Source organism: Falco cherrug, assembly GCF_023634085.1.
Source record: "Falco cherrug isolate bFalChe1 chromosome 11 unlocalized genomic scaffold, bFalChe1.pri SUPER_11_unloc_3, whole genome shotgun sequence".
Classification (NCBI taxonomy): Eukaryota; Metazoa; Chordata; class Aves; order Falconiformes; family Falconidae; genus Falco; species Falco cherrug.
This window is the reverse complement of record NW_026599272.1, coordinates 458,720-476,287: the sequence shown is the minus strand read 5'-3', so window position 1 is coordinate 476,287 and position 17,568 is coordinate 458,720. Positions and strand designations below refer to the sequence as shown.

The window sequence follows — 17,568 nt, the reverse complement described above, 5'->3', positions numbered from 1 at the left end:
GGGCGCTCTGCGCATGCGCAGCCCCGCCCCATCCGCCCCGCCGGCCACTGCGCAGGCGCCGCGCGCGGCCCGGCCGGAAGCGGAAGTGGGTCGTTTGCGGGTCTGTCGGAAAATGGCGGCGGCCGGCCCGCCTCCGGGTCCGTTGGACGAGCTGGTCTTGTCGGTGACGCTTTACCGCCGGCGGCCGCGGCTGCTTCACGGCACCGTGCTGCCGTTTGTGGCGGGGCTCTACCCGGCCTGGTTGTGGCTGTGGGGACCGCGCGTGTGGGCGGCGTGGCGGGAGGCGGTGGCGGTGGCGGAGGAAGAGGAGGCCGGCCCCAGAGCGGGCCCGGGCCCTGCGCCCCCCGAGGCCGCGTTCTTGGCGCTCGCCGCCATCGGCGTTGTCCACCTGCTGACGGCGCTCTCGGGGCTGTGGTCGGTGCACGCTCACTGCGCCCTCACCTGCGTCCGGGTGAGTCCCGGGGCTGCCGGTGCGGCGGGGCCGGCCGGCCGGGCGACCCCTCGGGGGCTGCCCCCGAGCAGCGCCGGGAGGCTCCTGCCGCGCCCTGCGGGCTCTCCAGGCGTGCGGGGGCGGCTGAAGGCGTGGGGGCGTGCGGTCCATAAGGGGATGTTTCTGAGGAAGACGGTGAGGGGACGCTCAGCATCACAACGCTTCTCCCCTTAGCTGGGCTTGGGCAGCATGGCGGCGTGCTGGTGGCAGAGTTCGGCAGGCCCCAGCCCCGAAGCGGCATTGGGGAAACCAGCGGCATGTCTGTGCACAGACAGCCTGGGATGCGGCGGGTGTTCAGCACAGGGGCCACTGCCTTTGCTGGTGGCGAGCCGCCGTCTTTTGACGGTGGACCAGCTGGTTGCCGTTTTTACAGTTGCTTACTGGCAGCTGTATGTGCCTCAAGTGCAAGTGAAGGACTGAATAGACGTCCTTTAGCGATAGGGTGTGATTTTGGGGATGGACTGCAATAATTGGAATGTCTTTGATTCTAACAACAGCTCCACAAAAGCACCCGGCTGTAAAGGCCTCTGTGGTTGGCCCGGTTTAGTGCAAAGGCCTCTGTGGTTGGCCCGGTTTAGTGCATCCCAGCCAGAATCCCTCTTGACTGGGGGAAGTTCGGGGCCTGGGATCTGCTTGATGACGTGTGTCTCGTTTATGTTTCAGGAGCCTTGTCCTAAGAAAGCCACATTGGCTAAAGTGGTGCCAACCCCCAATAACGGATCGGTCGAACTAGTGCCACTCCACAGAGACCAGGTAAGGACACTGCTGCTGGGAGCAGCGCTGATGTTTGTCATGGGCCAGGGAGCTGCCACAGCGTAAGCCTGCAGTTCCTCAGCTTTTAATTTAAGTAATTAGTGAATAATCGGCTGCGGTCAGTCACAAGTGGGGATGTTAAAGGGAGCACGGTGTTTCCTGGCGCACGTACCACAAGAAGAATCACACAATGACAAGATACGTGAGGGGTTGGGGTTTCTTTCCTTCTTCAGGCCCAACTGTGTGTGGAGTGAAGCCTTTGCTGTGTGTTCAACTGATTTGTTTTGGTTCTTTTTCCCCCCTCTCTGCAGGGTGAGGATGGGCAGGAGGCTCTTTCCTTTGAATTTCAGAAAATCAAATACTCCTATGAGATAGATGGCAAGAAACAGTTTCTTCCTGTAGCTTTCCCGGTGGAACATCCTCTTTGTTACTACCAGAATGCCCGAGGTTATCAGGAGGACAAAGATATTCGAGCAGCTGAGAAGAAATACGGTACAAACAAGTAAGTTTTCCAGGTGCAGATCTCTTTGCCACGGTATCCCAGCGTTGAACCACATTTCTAGCCTTGCTTTATAGATTTCAGTTACTGCTGACACTTGTTTCAAAAACGGAGAACGGTAGCGTGCTGGGGGGGTCTTCTCCGGGGTGGGCTATAGATGGAAATTAATCACGTATAACAAATTAACTGAATCAAAGTAATTGAAAATAGGGAGATTGTGGACGTTCTGGAGTACAGCGTGGTTTGACGCCAGAGGCTGCAGGTGGCTTTTGGGTTGGGCTTTTGCTGGGAATCTGGAATGTTCAGATTAATAACAATCCGATTCTTTCCCAGGGCTGAGATGGTGGTGCCGGAGTTCTTGGAACTCTTTAAAGAAAGAGCTACAGCTCCGTTCTTCATCTTTCAGGTAAAATGAACAAACAAAAAGAGCTGTAAATACTTCTCCCTGCTAAAGAACGAGAGAATTCCTTATAATCCTGGCCTGAGAGCCACAAATCAGCTGGCAGCTTTCTAAAATCGAGAGCAAGTGCTGATCTTGCACTGTAACATCAATTTTACTTCTGGGAGGAACCCTCTTTCTCCCCAGTGGCTGTACTGTGGTTTTCTGTTTTTCTGGCTTGCTACAGTTCAACGTTTACCAAGTTAGCTTCCTGGAACTTGAAGCTTTTGTTTTCTGAGAGGGATCAGAATAACTCCCGTGTCATGCTCTCTCCACAGGTGTTCTGTGTGGGGTTGTGGTGCTTGGATGAATACTGGTATTACAGTGTTTTCACCCTCTCCATGTTGGTTGCGTTTGAAGCTTCTCTGGTCCAGCAGCAAATGAGGAACATGTCGGAGATCCGAAAAATGGGCAACAAGCCCTACATGATCCAGGTAATCCAAACCGGAGAGAACTGTGCAGGAAGTTTTTGCTGTAGCTGTCTTCTAACTGATTAGTTGCTCCTTTTTCCCATTCTTTGATCCTTTTCTGACACATACAGAGCTGCTGAAAGTGCTTTTCCTCCCCCCCCTCCAGGTTTACAGAAACCGCAAGTGGCGCCCCATTTCCAGCGATGAGATTATTCCAGGGGATATCGTTTCCATCGGTAATGACTTGCGTGATGGTTGTAATCAAAAGCTTGTTTAAAATCTGATTTCTTCTGGTGTGGTGAATTGAATTAGGTATATTAATTAGGTCTTGGCTGGGGTGCTTTTGAGGGCTTTGATTCGTAAGTGTCACAACTCAAGGGTCCAAGAGTTTGGGCTGAATCTATTAGACCTGCTAGCTGCCTTTAAGAAAGGTAAATCCCTGCATCAGTCGGCCTCAGATTCTTCAGCTTAGGACTGTGAAGATGAAGGGTTCCCTGACAATAAATTCCTCGAACGGAAAGGGGAAGGGCCTGGCACCTAACCCTGCTCTCCCTTTTAAGGTTGTGTTACCCCAGGTTGTGATCGCGGTCTCCGAAGCCTGAACAGCAGTGAGAACCCAGTGACTTGATGTTAAACATTCTTGGTTTCAGTTAGAGACCCAGTAACCTTCAAACCCTTTTGGGTCAGGGAGTGGGTACGTGCTGGGGTAAACTCAGCAGCTCATGGGGAGTTTTGAAGCTTTAGGAATCTCCTAAACTGAAGGAGAGCTGTGCCCTGCCAGGGAAGTAGCCAAACAGCAGTCGCTTCTCCCTTTGAGCTGCTTCTCAGATTTAACGTGTTAATTGCAGGCCGATCTCCTCATGAAAATCTCGTGCCGTGTGATGTGCTGCTGCTACGTGGAAGGTGTATCGTAGACGAAGCCATGCTGACAGGGGAGTCTGTGCCGCAGATGAAGGTCTGAGAAATGTCCTCTGTGCTGTCCCTTTGTCGTAACCTGGAAAAGTAAAAATGCAAAGTCATCCCTTGGCGTGAATGCCGGCCCAAGCAACCTAGTCTGTTTGTTACCAGCTCTCTGTCAGTGATTGATGGTCTCTGGTAAATGAGAAACAGAAAAGTCTGTTTTGTCTGGCAATGGCTCCAGCTTTTGGGTCTGAACTCCATCGTGCGGGCATGGCATCGCTCTCCTACACATTCCCCAGTCTGGATTCCTTTGGTGGGGTGGAGGTGGGAGGAGGAATGGGTGTAAAGCACTTCAAAGCCCCGAGTCTTCCTTTTTTTTATGCCAGTGGGTGACTTAAAAATGAGAAAGTAATGCTTGCGGAGCCTCCCTTGCTGAATTCAGTGTGCCAGGGGTGAACTAGTCCCCCGAAACCAGCATTCCCACAGATGCCAGGCTCTAAACCCAGACCGATCGGAGCTGAATGGCGTGTTAAGGTCTAGATTCGGTTCAGGCTTTGGTTGAAGTGAAGCTGAGAGCATCTCGTGGGATAAGAACAGAAGAGAATACTCTTAAGTGTACTTGTTTACAGCTGTGATTCTGAGGCTGAGTGTTGTCCCGCAGGAGCCTGTGGAAGATCTCAATCCAGAGCACATCTTGGACATGCAGACAGATTCCCGTTTACACATCATATTTGGGGGAACAAAAGTGGTGCAGCACATCCCGCCCCAGAAAGCCAGCACAGGACTGAAACGTACGTACCTGCGCAAATCTCCTCAGAGACGAGCGTGTGGCACGCTCGCAGGTTGATTTTAGGGGGCTTGATAAAACTTCTGGAGGGAGTCGTTGAGCCAGTCTCCTTGGCCCTGTCACTGCCAGTTTATTTTGATTATTAGGCTGCTGTGATGTCCTGTTGAACTTGACTACGTCCTCCTGTAAGAGAAGGGTGTAGCTTCAAGTTTATTCTGTCTGTGGTAAACCTGTACAAGATTTGCCCTAAACTTACCGTCTTCCTTCCTCTTCCAGCTGTTGATAGCGGGTGTGTGGCATATGCTCTGCGAACCGGCTTCAACACATCTCAGGTACATTGTGGACGTGCCTTCTCGTCCCCGTCTTGTCGATGGTGCTGGCTGTGTTGCTCAGCCCTCCGCAGTCAGAAAACGCTTACGAAGTACAGCGACGGGGGAAATATAAATCGGGGCATTAAAATTACTTGTTTGTTTGGGACAGGGATAAATAAGGTTGGTCTCTGTGGGTCGGATAAGTAGTCTGATGTTCGGTGTGGAAGCCCAGCAGTCAGGATTCGGGGTTCCTGCTGTCACTGGCCACGCTGTGTCTATACTACAGCTTCTGGTTATCCCTGTTTCTATAATGGTAAATGTTGGGAAAGGGCTTCTGAGTGTGTCTGGAAAGACTGGAGCCACAAACACGAGCTTTTTCAATCGAAAATTGAAGGCTGCTTCAACGAAATCATCAACTCCAGTGACTTGTTAAAAAACCTGCAAACTTGTTACTAATTATAAGTGACTCTAGGCTGCTGCCTAATAAGAGGATCACAGACGTGGGAATCATTCTCAGGCTCTGGCCCCAAAACACCAGAGTGTATTTTTAAAAATGGGTTTTGTGCGTGTTTTTAACAAACCAATGCATTACACATTTTTAACGAACCACTGCATGCTGCAGAGTCAGCTTCTTGCATTGAAGGCTGTATTTCTCAGGGGAAATTGCTGCGTACAATCCTCTTTGGGGTGAAGAGAGTGACGGCCAATAACCTGGAGACCTTCATTTTCATCCTGTTCCTGCTGGTGTTCGCCATTGCCGCTGCAGCGTACGTCTGGATTGAAGGTGAGATTTATTTTTTTTCCTTGCCTCTTCCAGGTCTCTGCACAGGACTTGCACCAAAGCCTGTGGGAAGGGCAGTCGACGTAATTCCTGGGAGTCACAATAACTGGGTTGGGCTGCGCCACTGTTTCAGTGTAGGGGCCCGCACCGCTGAGAAGATTCGCTCGGGGATTCCGAGAGCGATAAAGTGGATTGAACTGGAAGGAGACAGGGTTGTTGGTCTCTGGCAACAACGCCGGGCTCAGGACTTGTGAATTTAATTGTCTTGGGGGACTTGTAGGGTCAGGTTTTTACGGAACAGCTCTCTGCTGCTCCTCCGTGCAGTAGCATCCTGCCTTCTTGTTCCGCTGCCGTTATGCTGCTTTTCTTGCCCTCCCACAGCCCTTCCTCGGTAGGTGAGCTCCTCTGTGGTACTCATCCAAGTTCCCTGGGGCACACCCAGTCTGAGGATGAGGAGGTATACAGCTCTCCCGTCTCATTCCGTAGGCACCAAGGATCCCAGCAGGAACCGTTACAAACTTTTCCTGGAGTGTACTTTAATTCTGACTTCGGTCGTTCCACCTGAACTTCCCATTGAGCTCTCACTGGCTGTCAACACCTCCCTCATCGCCTTGGCCAAGCTCTGTAAGTACCAAGCCTAAACACAGAGATAAAAAAGAACTTCTCTTGTGACTGGAACTGTGGGGACATCAGTGAGGAAATGAGAGTGTAATGACTGTAGCTTCCTCTTGTTTCTACGCGGGGATGGGGTGGGTTTGGGAGCTGGTGTGTGTGAGGGGGTTTAAAGGCCAAAATGCTTGGGAGTTGTGAGCTTTGAAGTGGGTCCTAAAGCAAGTGTAGGAGGGAACTGCTTGCTCAGCAGCCTCGCCGTTCTGCTTTGAGCAGCTTGCTACCCGTGGCATATGGAGGTCAGTGAATTTGGTGTTGGGCTGCATCGCTGCTATGGCTTTGGCGGCTGTTGTGGTTTCAAATACTGCCACAATTCAGAACAGGGAGGTTTGGGTTCGTTAACTATCAGAGCACTGTGCTGAGAGCTCCTGTCTTGTGATTAAAGCCACCGAGCGTCCTGTCATGGCAGATCTCTCGTGGAATTTCCTCTCTTCTTCTAGACGTGTACTGTACGGAGCCCTTCCGCATCCCCTTTGCAGGCAAAGTTCAAGTTTGCTGTTTTGACAAAACCGGCACATTAACCAGCGATCACCTGGTAGTGAGAGGAGTGGCTGGGCTCAGGTAGGTCCTGGGTGATTTTTGTTACGTGATTTGCTGTGGTCCAGGCTTTGGGCGCTGTGGGAGCTCCTCAGGCACGAGTGCAATCACATTCCAGTGAGGAAGAGAAGAGAACTGGGGATTCAGAGTGAAAGATGTGGATTGAACTGGAAGGAGAAGAGGGTTGTTGCTCTCTGGCAACGACTATGGGCTTGGGACTTGTGAATTTAATTGTCTGGGGGGGCTTGTTGCCCCAGGCTTTTGTGTAACCGAGCTCTTCGCTGCTCATCCTTGTAGCAGCATCCTGCCACCTTGTGCCGCTGCCATTCAGAGCTGCGCGTGAAGGTCGATGCCGCGGCAGAGAGACAGGCAGCCAAGTCCTTCGATTGTGCAGTTACTTAAGTGTGTTAGTTCAGGCCTCTTCTTCGAGTGCTCTGCTTGAATCAAGTTTCCTTTGGAGGACTGGCAAAAATGATGGGCTTTGGCACTGTTTGCACTTGAGAGAGCGCCAGATTTCCTACGGCTTTGATCTCACCATGAGAAGCTCTGCTGTTTACTATATTAGAGTAGGAATTTTTGGCTGGGAAAAAAAAATTTTTTCAGGATTTGTCTGAGATAATGTGAATGGGTCTGTTAACACGGGCGGTCTTTTTTTTTTTTTTTTTTTTATGCTGCAGGGATGGGAAGGAAGTGACACCAGTGTCTGACATTCCTGTAGAAACCCACCGAGCCATTGCTACTTGCCACTCGCTTGTGCTGCTGGATGATGGGACGCTAGTGGGAGATCCGTTGGAGAAGGCGATGTTGATGGCTGTGGACTGGACCCTGACCAAAGGTAAAACCTGTTTCCAGCTCCTCCCTCCTCCCGAGCCCCGTTTACATACGCTGGGGGGTGTGGGGTGGGTTTTTTAGGGGAGGGTGACAACGATGACACTGTTCTGAGCGTGACGTTACCTAGTCTGTGGAGATTTCCTATGCCTCATGCCAGCTTTCTGCACGGAGTGAATGGCATCCGGTATGATCCCAGGGACTGGTCTGGGGCGGTGGAAATCCTTGTACTCTGTGTCTGAGGGACAGCAAATAGTAGAAGTCCGTTCTCGGGCCTGCAGATACTGCGTTCTGCAGCTGCCAGGCTCAGGTTGGTGTCTTCCAGTTCTGCTTGCGCAGACGGAGTAAAATCAGGGTGCGAGTAGCGCAGGTCGCAGCAGTGGAAACGTGACAGCGTGGGTTTCAGCGAGGTCTGCGGGCAGTCCCTCTGGAGGCTTTCTGCTCTGCTTTCTTGTCTCTCACACGCGCAGACAGCGAACGTTAGAAATCTTTCGGAAATACTGTGTTACATATCCCGCTGAAATCCGTGCTGTTGTGTTTTTCCTTCTGGATTTTTACCTCCGATGAGAACATTTGCTATAAATGCACCTTCAGCCTGCTGTGCAGCTGTTATCCTAACGCACCCAGGTGTTCTGATCCGCTATCTCCCTTGCCTGTTGGCATGAGAATTTCCAGCTCTGTATGCTTTTATCTAAAGAGAGGAAAATGGCGTGATCTCAGTGACCTATGGGTTCCTTCGGGACCTTGAAGGGAGGGGTGTTGCTTTTGATACCGAGAAACCTTTCAGGATTTCCTGATCTGTTTGTTTCCAGATGAGAAAGTTTTCCCCAGAAGTATTAAAACTCAGGGACTGAAAATTCACCAGCGCTTTCATTTTGCCAGTGCCCTGAAAAGAATGTCTGTCTTGGCGTCGTACGAGAAGATCGGCTCGACTGATCTCTGTTACATTGCAGCTGTGAAAGGGGCCCCAGAGACGCTGCACAAAATGGTGAGCGCATCTCTCTAGGAGAGGAAGGGCCTTCGTTAGCACGTGTGCTCGTCCCCTTACGCCTCTGCTTGGCCCTGCCAAGCCTGGAACCCGAGGGATGTAGGCGTTACATCCCGCCCAACGGTGCAGCCATCCCATGCCTGAAAACGGGCTCCACTGGGGAGTTTCAGTCTAATCCCAGTGAGATCCCAGTATCTCGCCACGGGGGCTCCTGGCCCTGATGCTTTTGCTGACCACAGAGGGCTAAACCTGGGGGAATCTCCTCTTTCGCCCTTGATGGTGAGGGACCCTCCCAAAGGTGCCTTTTTTCCCCCCCTCTCTGTATATTTAATGCAAAATGCCGAAACGTGCTTGAAACTGTGTTAATACGATGCTTTTCCCCACGTCTTCTCCAGTTGTCTCAGTGCCCAAGCAACTACCATGCTGTCCACACGGAAATTTCGCATGAGGGTGCAAGAGTGCTGGCCCTTGGCTACAAAGAACTGGGTCACCTCACTCATCAGCAGGTACGGGTGTTTAAGCCTTGGAATCGAGCTCCCGTTAAAGGAAACGGAGACGGTGTGAGCAGGGCTGGGGAAGAGGGGGAGAGGGGGTCTCTTGGGATGTGGTTGCCCCAAACTGCTGTAACCTTGTTGGGTTTTTTATGATCTGGATCTTTTGGGAAGATGGCAGCCTCTGCCCTGTGCTCCCAGCTTTGAATTCCTGTCCGTTATTCGTCGATGTTTCTGTTTCCCTGTTGGTATAAAGCAGGGTGCGTTCTTGTCGCAGCTGAAGAGGCTTACCACAGAACTTCTCAGCTGTGAAACTGGTTTTATCTGGGGACGGGAACCTGTTTTCTGTGTAACTCCTTTCAGGGCTGCCTCAGTGGAGCTTTGTGCCGAAGGCGGCTGTCTCCTAGAGCAGCTGGGGACGGTCTAGCATTGCTCTGTGCATCTTGGGGCACTAGCTGGTGCTTTGATTGCAAGGAAACACCTGCTGGAAAAGGGGATTGCCACAAAGCAGCAGGTAACACCTTACTGGTTTGCTTTGGCAGGTGCGGGAGATGAAGCGGGAAGCTTTGGAGTGTGATCTTAGATTTGTTGGATTCATTGTGGTTTCCTGCCCTCTCAAAGCTGACTCCAAAGCTGTCATCAGGGAGATCCAAAACGCGTCACACCACGTAAGCGTCAGCAGCATCTTAGCCTTGCTGGTAGCCAAGGTGTTTGGGGTGTGGAGTTTGCGTACCCGAAGCCTTTGTGTAGTGAGGGCAAAGGCTTCGCTGTGGTGAAGGCAGGGAGACCTCGTGCATATGATGTTATTTTTGCGGTGGGCTTTGCCCCGGCTCGGAGGAAGCCTCCTCGGGGCGCTGCACATCACTACGTTTGATTGAGAATGTCACCAGCATCCAAGCTAGGCAGAAGTCCTTTCAGTGTAAAAGAGACTCATCATGAAACCCCACTTGCCCACCCAGAACTGATTCTCTGACCCCTCTGGCTTTCCCCTCAGGTAGTGATGATAACAGGAGACAATCCTCTCACCGCCTGCCATGTGGCCCGGGAGCTACATTTCCTCCGGAGGGAGCACACCCTCATTCTGCAGCCTCCTGTGAGCAAAGGTAACTGATCCCATGCAGGAAACTCTTCTGTGCTTTGGAGGATGGCAGCCAAAGGCCTGCTGGGGCAGCTGGGGCATCATGTCAGTTAGCCACGTGCTATTAGCACTGCTGCTTGGTGCTGATAATGGAGATGACTTGCTCTCCAGAAGCCTAGATAACCCTCTGTCCTTTTGCCCCTCTCTTCTCTGGCTTGGAGTACTACGCGAGCTCTGCCAGCTCCAAACGCGAGCTATCTAAGCACCAAAAGAACAGAAACAGCCGCAGCTTGAAGGCCTCCTTGCCGTGCAGGTTCAGAGGCTTTCCAGGGATGCCAAGAGCCATGTCGCTGACTGCAGGGAAGGGCAGTCCCCATGAGGAGCGTACCTAGGTGGGAGGTGGGCACAGCACTGTCCTGAGAAGCAGCAGGCCTCGTGTCCATGAGGCTGAGGGGCTGAAAACCCGAGAGTCAGCGTCTGTGTGGTGGCTGGGAGCATTTCGCACAGCCAGGCGCCTCAGCCACGCTCACATCCAGCTTGCGCTTCCCTCTTCCCAGACTCCGGCTGGCAGTGGCGGTCCGTCGACGGCGCTGTCTTGCTCCCCATCTCGCCCACCTCCTTGCAAGAGCTGACGCAGCGTTACGACCTGTGTGTCACTGGGGAAGGTCTCTCCCACCTCCAGGCTGTGAACAGGCAGCAGCTGCTAAAGCTCATTCCGCACATCCAGGTGTTTGCCAGAGTGGTGCCCAAGCAGAAGGTAGGAAGCGGCAGCTTTAGCAGGGCTCGCGTGGCGCCTGGGAGCCACGTAGATACCAGCCCCTGATTAATGCCAAAGCTGTTTACAGCTAATGAACATACCCAGCAGCACCTCTCTTGATACCCGAGCCAGCAAGCAGCAAGAACCAGAGCTCAGGATGTGCCGTGTTCTTATCCTAGAGAGTCCTGAGCTCTTCGGCCTGTTTTAGCTCTGTGCTCCTAAAATGCAGCCCAAAGGTGAAGCTTTGGGAGCCTGGGTGTGAGACCAGTGAATTCCTGCAGAACAGGAACTGTTCTGTGTGCTTGACCAAGACACATAACCCAGTGCAGGCAGCAGCGTGTCGGGAGGCGCGGGCTGCCGAGGCTCACTGCACCCTTTTCTGCGCAGGAGTTTGTAATCACTACGTTGAAGAGCCTGGGCTACGTCACGCTGATGTGCGGCGATGGGACCAACGACGTCGGAGCTCTGAAACACGCAGACGTGGGTGAGTCTGCGTGCAGGACTCTCCTGCGTGCCCGGCTGAGTTTGGCTAGCGTTCCTAAATGCAAAACCGGTGTTCATTTTTCCGGTATTTTGAGGGCTGGGATCGATCTGCCCAACATCATTTAGTGGCAGAAACCAACATCAAGAGGAAGGATCGCTGTGCTGGTGGAATGCCCACTGCCTGCGTGCCAGCAGGAATTGGCTGCAAACACGTTTTTCTGGAAGAAAGATCCTTACATATGGTTTTTCCCCCCCCCAAGCTTTCTTTTAGCAAGCATAACATCTCTGAAGTCCCTGCGTAACTAGCACCCTGGCTCCGGGTGTAAACAGCAGTTGGGATTCCTGCTGTGTGGAAGGGATCACGGCTCTTTTTCCCTGCAGCTAATTTTTTTTATACTCTGACAGGAGTGGCACTTCTGGCAAATGCTCCCGAGAGACTGCCCGAACGGAAGAAAAGATCTCGAGACGGCCCCAGTGACGGGAGGCCTGCCCTGCCATCCATGGGGAGTGGGACTGTGAAGCCCACCTCCCGTGGTGCCAAGCACAGAGTCATGTCCCAAAGAGAGGAGCAGATGGCTATCCAGAGGGTTGGTAACGATATTTTTAAAAGTTAACTTACCCTTGCTCTTTGTTCCTCCTCTGGTTTACTGCTAATTCATGGGAACTGGAAATGGCAGGATGTACTGGGAAAAGACCAGCTTTTCTGCTTTTTATCCTGAAATCGTGGATTTGGGCAGAGAAAGTGCTGCTTTTCCAGCCAGCCATCGAGTTAGCGCTGCAAGCATGAATGCCTCCCCTTGGAGCAGGGGTGTGGGAGGGGGTAGCACAAGGTCATCTTCCATCCAGGTTGTGGTGATGAAGCACGTGTCTGTATCTTTAATTCACCGGCAGGAGCGGATCAGTCAGGTCCTGAAGGATTTGGAAGAGGAGCGTGTACCCGTCGTGAAGCTGGGCGACGCCAGCATTGCCGCCCCCTTCACCTCCAAGCTCTCTTCCATTCAGTGCAGTAAGTGCGTGGTGGGAGCTGAACTTTGCATCTCCGCGTTCCCCAAGGGGAATAAATCTAGATCGGAAAGAAGCCAAGACAGAGGGCGTGGGGTGGTGAGAAACGCCCCCCCCAACCCCAGGGCACTGCCAGTTTTTTGTGTGGAGCAACCCTCTGCGGGTTTGTTGGATGGGGACACGAGTGGTGAGGGGTTAACTGCTTCAGAAAAGGAGAGGGCTGAGGGACAAAGCCCCAGAACCCATTTTGTTTTTTCGTTTGGTTTCCAAACTCTGCTTCCTCTTGCTCCTTAGTCTGCCACGTGATCAAGCAAGGTCGCTGCACGCTAGTGACTACGCTGCAGATGTTCAAGATCCTCGCCCTGAATGCCCTGATCCTCGCTTACAGCCAGAGCGTCCTCTACTTGGAAGGGGTGAAGTTCAGTGATTTCCAGGCGACTTTGCAGGGTCTGCTGTTGGCCGGCTGCTTCCTTTTCATCTCCAGGTCGAAGGTGAGGGTTGGGACAGTGGCTGGTCTATGTCGGGCACACCGGGATGCCTGAAGGAGCGCCTCTCTCCCCAAAAAAGCTGTTGGATTTCAATAAGTTAAGAATCCACAGGGCTGGAGGGGGTGAGGGGTTTTGTTCCCCTGGATTTGGGAGGCTCCCAAGGCCAGCACTTGTGTGAGGGAGTATCCCGGGCTTGCAGGCAGGCAGCTTCGCTCGGGTTATGGGAATGGTGCGGTCCCAACGACTGCTGTCCCCACACGGAAAGGTTGGAAGAGGTGGGAAGCGGAATGTGGATAAATGGTTTGGTCGAGGCTGCTGCACCAGCTAAGCTGTGGGTCTCCTCGGCGCGTGAAGCGCAATTTTTGTAGGTGTTCCCTGAGAAACACTAACGTTAGTCGGATCCTGCTGGAAAACTGCCTAGAAATGGTCAAAACCATTCAAGGCACCTCTGCTCGCTTTGCTTTCCCAGCCTTTGAAGACGCTTTCCAAGGAGCGTCCGCTGCCAAACATCTTTAACCTCTACACGGTCCTGACGGTGCTGCTGCAGTTCCTCGTGCATTTCCTCAGCCTCGTTTACCTGTACCGCGGCGCCCAGGCACGCAGCGATTCCAAGTAAGAGTCTCTCCCTCCAACACTGGAATGTTTTTCTCCCAGTTGCTGCTACGTGGGAGGGTGGAGAGCAGCCTCCCTCACTACAGTGCTCTTCCTGTGAGCGCTTTATCAAGCACGGCAGGTGTTAGGAGTTTAATGTGTGGGACACATCCAGAAAAAACATTTTTTAATTGTCTATCGAGCACGTTGGCAGGGAGGTGATGAAACCAGCAGGAGTACGGTCTGATACGCTGTGGTTCCAACGTCTACCGTCCCCATATGGAAAGGGAAAAAAAATAACACCAATGAGGTGGATTAGTGGAAAGGTTATAAAGAAAAATGCCCCAAAAAACTGATTTTCTTTCCAATTTTTTGATTGTTATTTTGTGAAAAAGAACCCCTTGATGACCTGTGCTTGCAGCCTCTGCGGCTCCGCTCTTACCCGTGCAAGCATGCTTGCTGGGGAACTGGTTTTGCCTGACCAAACTGGAATAAACTGGGCTCAGCAGGGCTGTGCAAGGGGAACTGAATATTCCCGGTGTTCTGGGTCTGACCTCCAGCTTTTTCCTTTCAGACAAGAGGAGTTTGTGGATCTGTACAAGGAGTTTGAGCCCAGCCTTGTGAACAGCACAGTCTACATCATGTCCATGGCGATGCAGATGGCCACGTTTGCTATCAACTACAAGGCAAGCCATGTTTTAAGTCGCATCTCCAGCAGCACCACCAAAGCGTTTTTTGTAATTAAGATGCAACAATACAAAATTCTCTAATTGCAAACTACGTTTTCTCAGTGCTCTGCCGGGGAGGAACTCCCTCTTTTCGCACCATGTGTCCCAAACCGTCGCAAATTGCACCCCGTCCCCTAGTTTGAATGAGTACGGCCTCATGGTTTCTCCCCGCGGTGTTTCAGGGCCATCCTTTCATGGAGAGCCTGCAGGAGAACAAGCCTTTGCTGTGGAGCATCGTCCTTTCGGGACTCGCCATCGTGGGCCTTCTCACAGGCTCTTCGCCAGAATTCAACGAGCAGTTCGGCTTGGTAGAAATCCCTACCGAGGTGAGCAGGCGGCGTTTCTCTGCTCCTACTGGATTTTAAGTGCGGTTTCCAGTGGGAGAACAGGTCTGAGCCCATCTTCAGGTTTTTAGCAGGGTGGCAGGAGCACTGACTGCCCGAGTAGCTCCGAGGGAGAGGATAGGGTAGTGATCCTGCTGAAGCGTTGGGGATTATTTTTTTTTTTTTTACAGCAGGTTGTGAATTTTGTGAATTTCTGAAAACGGAGTCATTTTTATGAAAGGAGGAAGTTCAGGCTGTAGCGGAGCAGTTGCTGCAGAGTAGCGCCTCGTGGGGCAGCGGCTCTGGAGTAACTGAAGAAGGGGAGGGACCGACGCGTTGTGTTTTTTTTCCTAGTTCAAGATCGTGATCACGGAAGTGTTGCTGGCTGACTTCTTCCTCGCCTTGTTAGTGGACCGAATTCTTCAGTTCCTGCTGGGGAGCGCAAAACTTAAAGTGCCTTCCTGAAACGGGTTCCAAGGTCCTGGCCCCCAGCAGTGCTATGCGAAGGACAGCACCCGCGGCCGCATCGCACCGTCGCAAGAATCATCCTTAATTCTTTTGACAGGAACTCTGATCCTGTTTGGAAAACGGGCGTGGGGAAGCTTTCTTCCAAATCACGTGGATATCACCTCTGTGAAACAAGACCTGACTTTTTAATGTTTCCAGGGATGTACCACCAACTGGCAGGACTTTTGTACTGCCCTAACGTTTAAAGGAAACGTTTACAGAATTTGGTAACTAAAACCAGAGTCGATGTATTTTAAAACGTGTTTGGGACTTCCTTGGTAGGGCCGAAAGCTTTGCGATGGTTTCAAATAGCCAGTGGGACCGAGTGCAGGAGTAAAAGCAGCAACAAACTAAAGGTGAGGCCGAGGGGTAGGAGTTGTGACACAACGAACAGCGTAAACACCCTTGCAGGAGGTGTAATGTTCAGAATAAAGACTCGTAGTGCTGACAAAGCGTAGGAGAACACACACAGCCAAGAACTTCTAGATGTTACCCGCTGCCGTACGCGCCAGCCCCGAAGCCCTCTATTTCAAAAGCACTGCAAAAATATTTTGGCAGTGAGAAGAGAAACACGTTTATTTTTCTCCTTAAGCAGTTCCCATGATCAGATACTGATTGCATTTCTTTGGGTACCCCGAAATTTAAGCAGAGAGGGAGCAGCTCAGCCCAGCTGGATGCTGTTCACATCCTCCAGGTTGACTCCAGGGCTAACAAATGCTGGGTGGGAGCCTGGCAGCCGCTGTCCTTTCGACTACAAAAGCATAATTGTACTGAAAACAAAAAAAAATAATCGGTCAGGATGAGACACGGGTATTTAAGAAATTCTGAACGCGCCCGCTGCCCCCCCCCAAGAGGTGCGTGACCGAAGCAGCCCTGTTACCTCTTTCTCAATATCGGCAAGTGACTTAACATTCAGGTCTGTGAGAAAAACCTAAAACCAAATAAAATTAAAACATAAAATTTCTTAATTCAGCCAAGTTAGGAGGCAGGGCCAAGAACAGCAGCATAAGGGAACTCACATTAGTGCCAGAAATGAGCCTGCTTTCAAATTTGGGGTGTAGTGTGAAAGGCACTCCGTCCATAGCTGGGAAGAGAAAGGAGAGAAGCGTTAGGAAATCACAGGAACGGCTCTGAAAACAATTTAAAAAAAAAAATACATTTACTCCAATCTGAGGCCTTGATCAATTCCTACATAATTAATTACCACGCAAAGCAGATGAGTGGAAGGGGACACCTCAGCAGCACAGTTTGAGCAAGAGGTCAGTGATGGCTTTAATTCAAGCGAGAAATAACTTGGAGGAGGGGAGAAGTCTTTTAAGAAAACGCAGCTCAATTCCAGGCTCCACCGAGAAGAACCGCGCAGCAACAAGCTGCATGCGAACCAGCTAAAAGCCCCTTTTTTTTAATATATATTTTAAAATACTCCTTAAAGACAGCTATGCTTGCTTCATGCAGCTTCCTCGCTTCTAGCTGAAGAAAACACTTTACCCGAGAGGCCGTAGATGTTGGAGGTGTCGTACAGAGATGGGTGCTGGGAAAGCGCGTTTGATGCTGCACCGAGCCGCTGGTGACCTGTAGCAGATCAGGATAATTAATGGCTGGAGATGTGCTCAGGTGAATGGGAACCACGAGGTGGGCACCGGCAGCCGCCAGATTTTATTCCCAGTTCTGGACTGGTTCAGGTAAGACTGGGGAAGGGTTAAAAAAAACAAACAACACCCCAATGTGGACGTACTGCTGGTTTGGGTCGGGGGGCTGGAGCGAAAGCTGCCTCAGGCCGGCGCTGATGGTCCGTGGTTTGGGGACGGGCTGGGGGCTGCACTTTGGAACCGGCCCCTTTTTACACCAGATGGCAAAACTGCCCATTTCCCTACGGAAAACCGGCGGGTGTTTGTGGGGGGGCGGCAGGGGGCGGGGGGTGGGAGGATTGGGGGAGGGGCAGGACCCCCTACCCTATTTTCATGTAGTGCGGGAGGGCTTTGCTCTTGGAGCTCAGCTGGATGTCAAACACGGCCGTCTCGGCGGCGTCCAGTGGCACCAGCTTCACGTACACCCGTTTTTTCCGGGAGACACCGATTCCTGCGGGGGGGGGGGGGGGGGGGGGGGGGGGGGCGGAGCCGGTGGCAGGAGGAGGTTGGGGGGGGGGGGGGGGGTACCGGGCCCCGCCACCCCATCCCCCTTACCGTGGCGGGGGGGGTGACTTACGTGGCTCTGGGAACTCGGGGGCGCGGGTGTAGCCGGTGGGCTGCGGGCTCCGGTCGCTCAACACCTGGACGTCGGTCACGACGGGCCCGGGAGCCGCCTGGACGGGACGGGACCTCGGTGCCGGACCGGGCACAGCCCACCCCCTCCCACCCCCCCCGGGCTGGCACCCGCCGCCCACCCCCCGCACCTGGGCTCCGCCGCCGCTCACGCACAGGTACCCGCCGCCCTTGTGCCCGAAGCCTTTGCCCAGGTTGGCGGCCGCGCCCTCCACGGTAACGGTGATCTGCGGGCACACGGAGCGGCGTAAACCGGGAGCCCGGGCGCCGCTCGGCCGCGCCCCCCCGCCCCCGCTGCCTCCCCCCGGACCCACCGCGGTCCAACCGGCGGGGGGCTGCCTCGGGCGCAGCGGCCCAGCCCACGCCGGTCAGCGGGGTCGCCGCCGCCGCCGCCATCGCCGCCGCTTCCGGCCCGGAACTGGCGGAGCCCCGCCCCCTCCCCGCTGCTATTGGCCCGCTGCGGCGAT

General features: G+C 53.0%; 2 protein-coding genes and 1 long non-coding RNA gene across 3 annotated transcripts; 1 reads left to right on the top strand and 2 right to left on the bottom strand.

Annotated features, from left to right (window-relative positions):
• Positions 1 to 90: 90 nt before the first annotated feature.
• On the top strand, positions 91 to 15,099 carry ATP13A1 (ATPase 13A1). The gene is made up of 26 exons (XM_055699975.1): positions 91 to 451; positions 1,154 to 1,243; positions 1,555 to 1,745; positions 2,076 to 2,148; positions 2,460 to 2,615; positions 2,758 to 2,827; positions 3,440 to 3,546; positions 4,153 to 4,282; positions 4,555 to 4,610; positions 5,247 to 5,373; positions 5,857 to 5,994; positions 6,480 to 6,600; positions 7,254 to 7,411; positions 8,217 to 8,392; positions 8,788 to 8,898; positions 9,426 to 9,551; positions 9,878 to 9,986; positions 10,519 to 10,718; positions 11,106 to 11,202; positions 11,607 to 11,788; positions 12,093 to 12,207; positions 12,498 to 12,694; positions 13,161 to 13,303; positions 13,857 to 13,968; positions 14,193 to 14,336; positions 14,688 to 15,099. Exons 1-26 carry the CDS (start codon positions 113 to 115, stop codon positions 14,796 to 14,798), a joined length of 3,579 nt encoding a protein of 1,192 aa, XP_055555950.1. The 5' UTR covers positions 91 to 112; the 3' UTR covers positions 14,799 to 15,099.
• Positions 3,468 to 4,645, bottom strand: LOC106630906 (uncharacterized). The gene is made up of 3 exons (XR_001334298.3): positions 4,535 to 4,645; positions 4,291 to 4,461; positions 3,468 to 3,585 (listed from the first exon to the last, which is right to left on the bottom strand). It is a non-coding gene; the product is annotated as an uncharacterized LOC106630906 (long non-coding RNA).
• Positions 15,100 to 15,389: 290 nt separating the features above from the next.
• Positions 15,390 to 17,534, bottom strand: MVB12A (multivesicular body subunit 12A). The gene is given in 10 exon segments (XM_055699991.1): positions 15,390 to 15,610; positions 15,721 to 15,771; positions 15,860 to 15,924; positions 16,329 to 16,404; positions 16,560 to 16,710; positions 16,793 to 16,919; positions 17,046 to 17,142; positions 17,233 to 17,328; positions 17,416 to 17,433; positions 17,435 to 17,534. Coding segments are annotated over 10 exon segments (807 nt in total). The 5' UTR covers positions 17,498 to 17,534; the 3' UTR covers positions 15,390 to 15,547.
• Between the last annotated feature and the right edge of the window lie 34 nt (positions 17,535 to 17,568).

Coding starts and splice junctions, on each gene's coding strand:
- ATP13A1 (XM_055699975.1), top strand. CDS start 113: ATGGCGGCGGCCGGCCCGCCTCCGGGTCCGTTGGACGAGCTGGTCTTG. Junction 1,746..2,075: donor AAGAAATACGGTACAAACAA/GTAAGTTTTCCA, acceptor ATTCTTTCCCAG/GGCTGAGATGGTGGTGCCGG. Junction 4,611..5,246: donor CCGGCTTCAACACATCTCAG/GTACATTGTGGA, acceptor TGTATTTCTCAG/GGGAAATTGCTGCGTACAAT.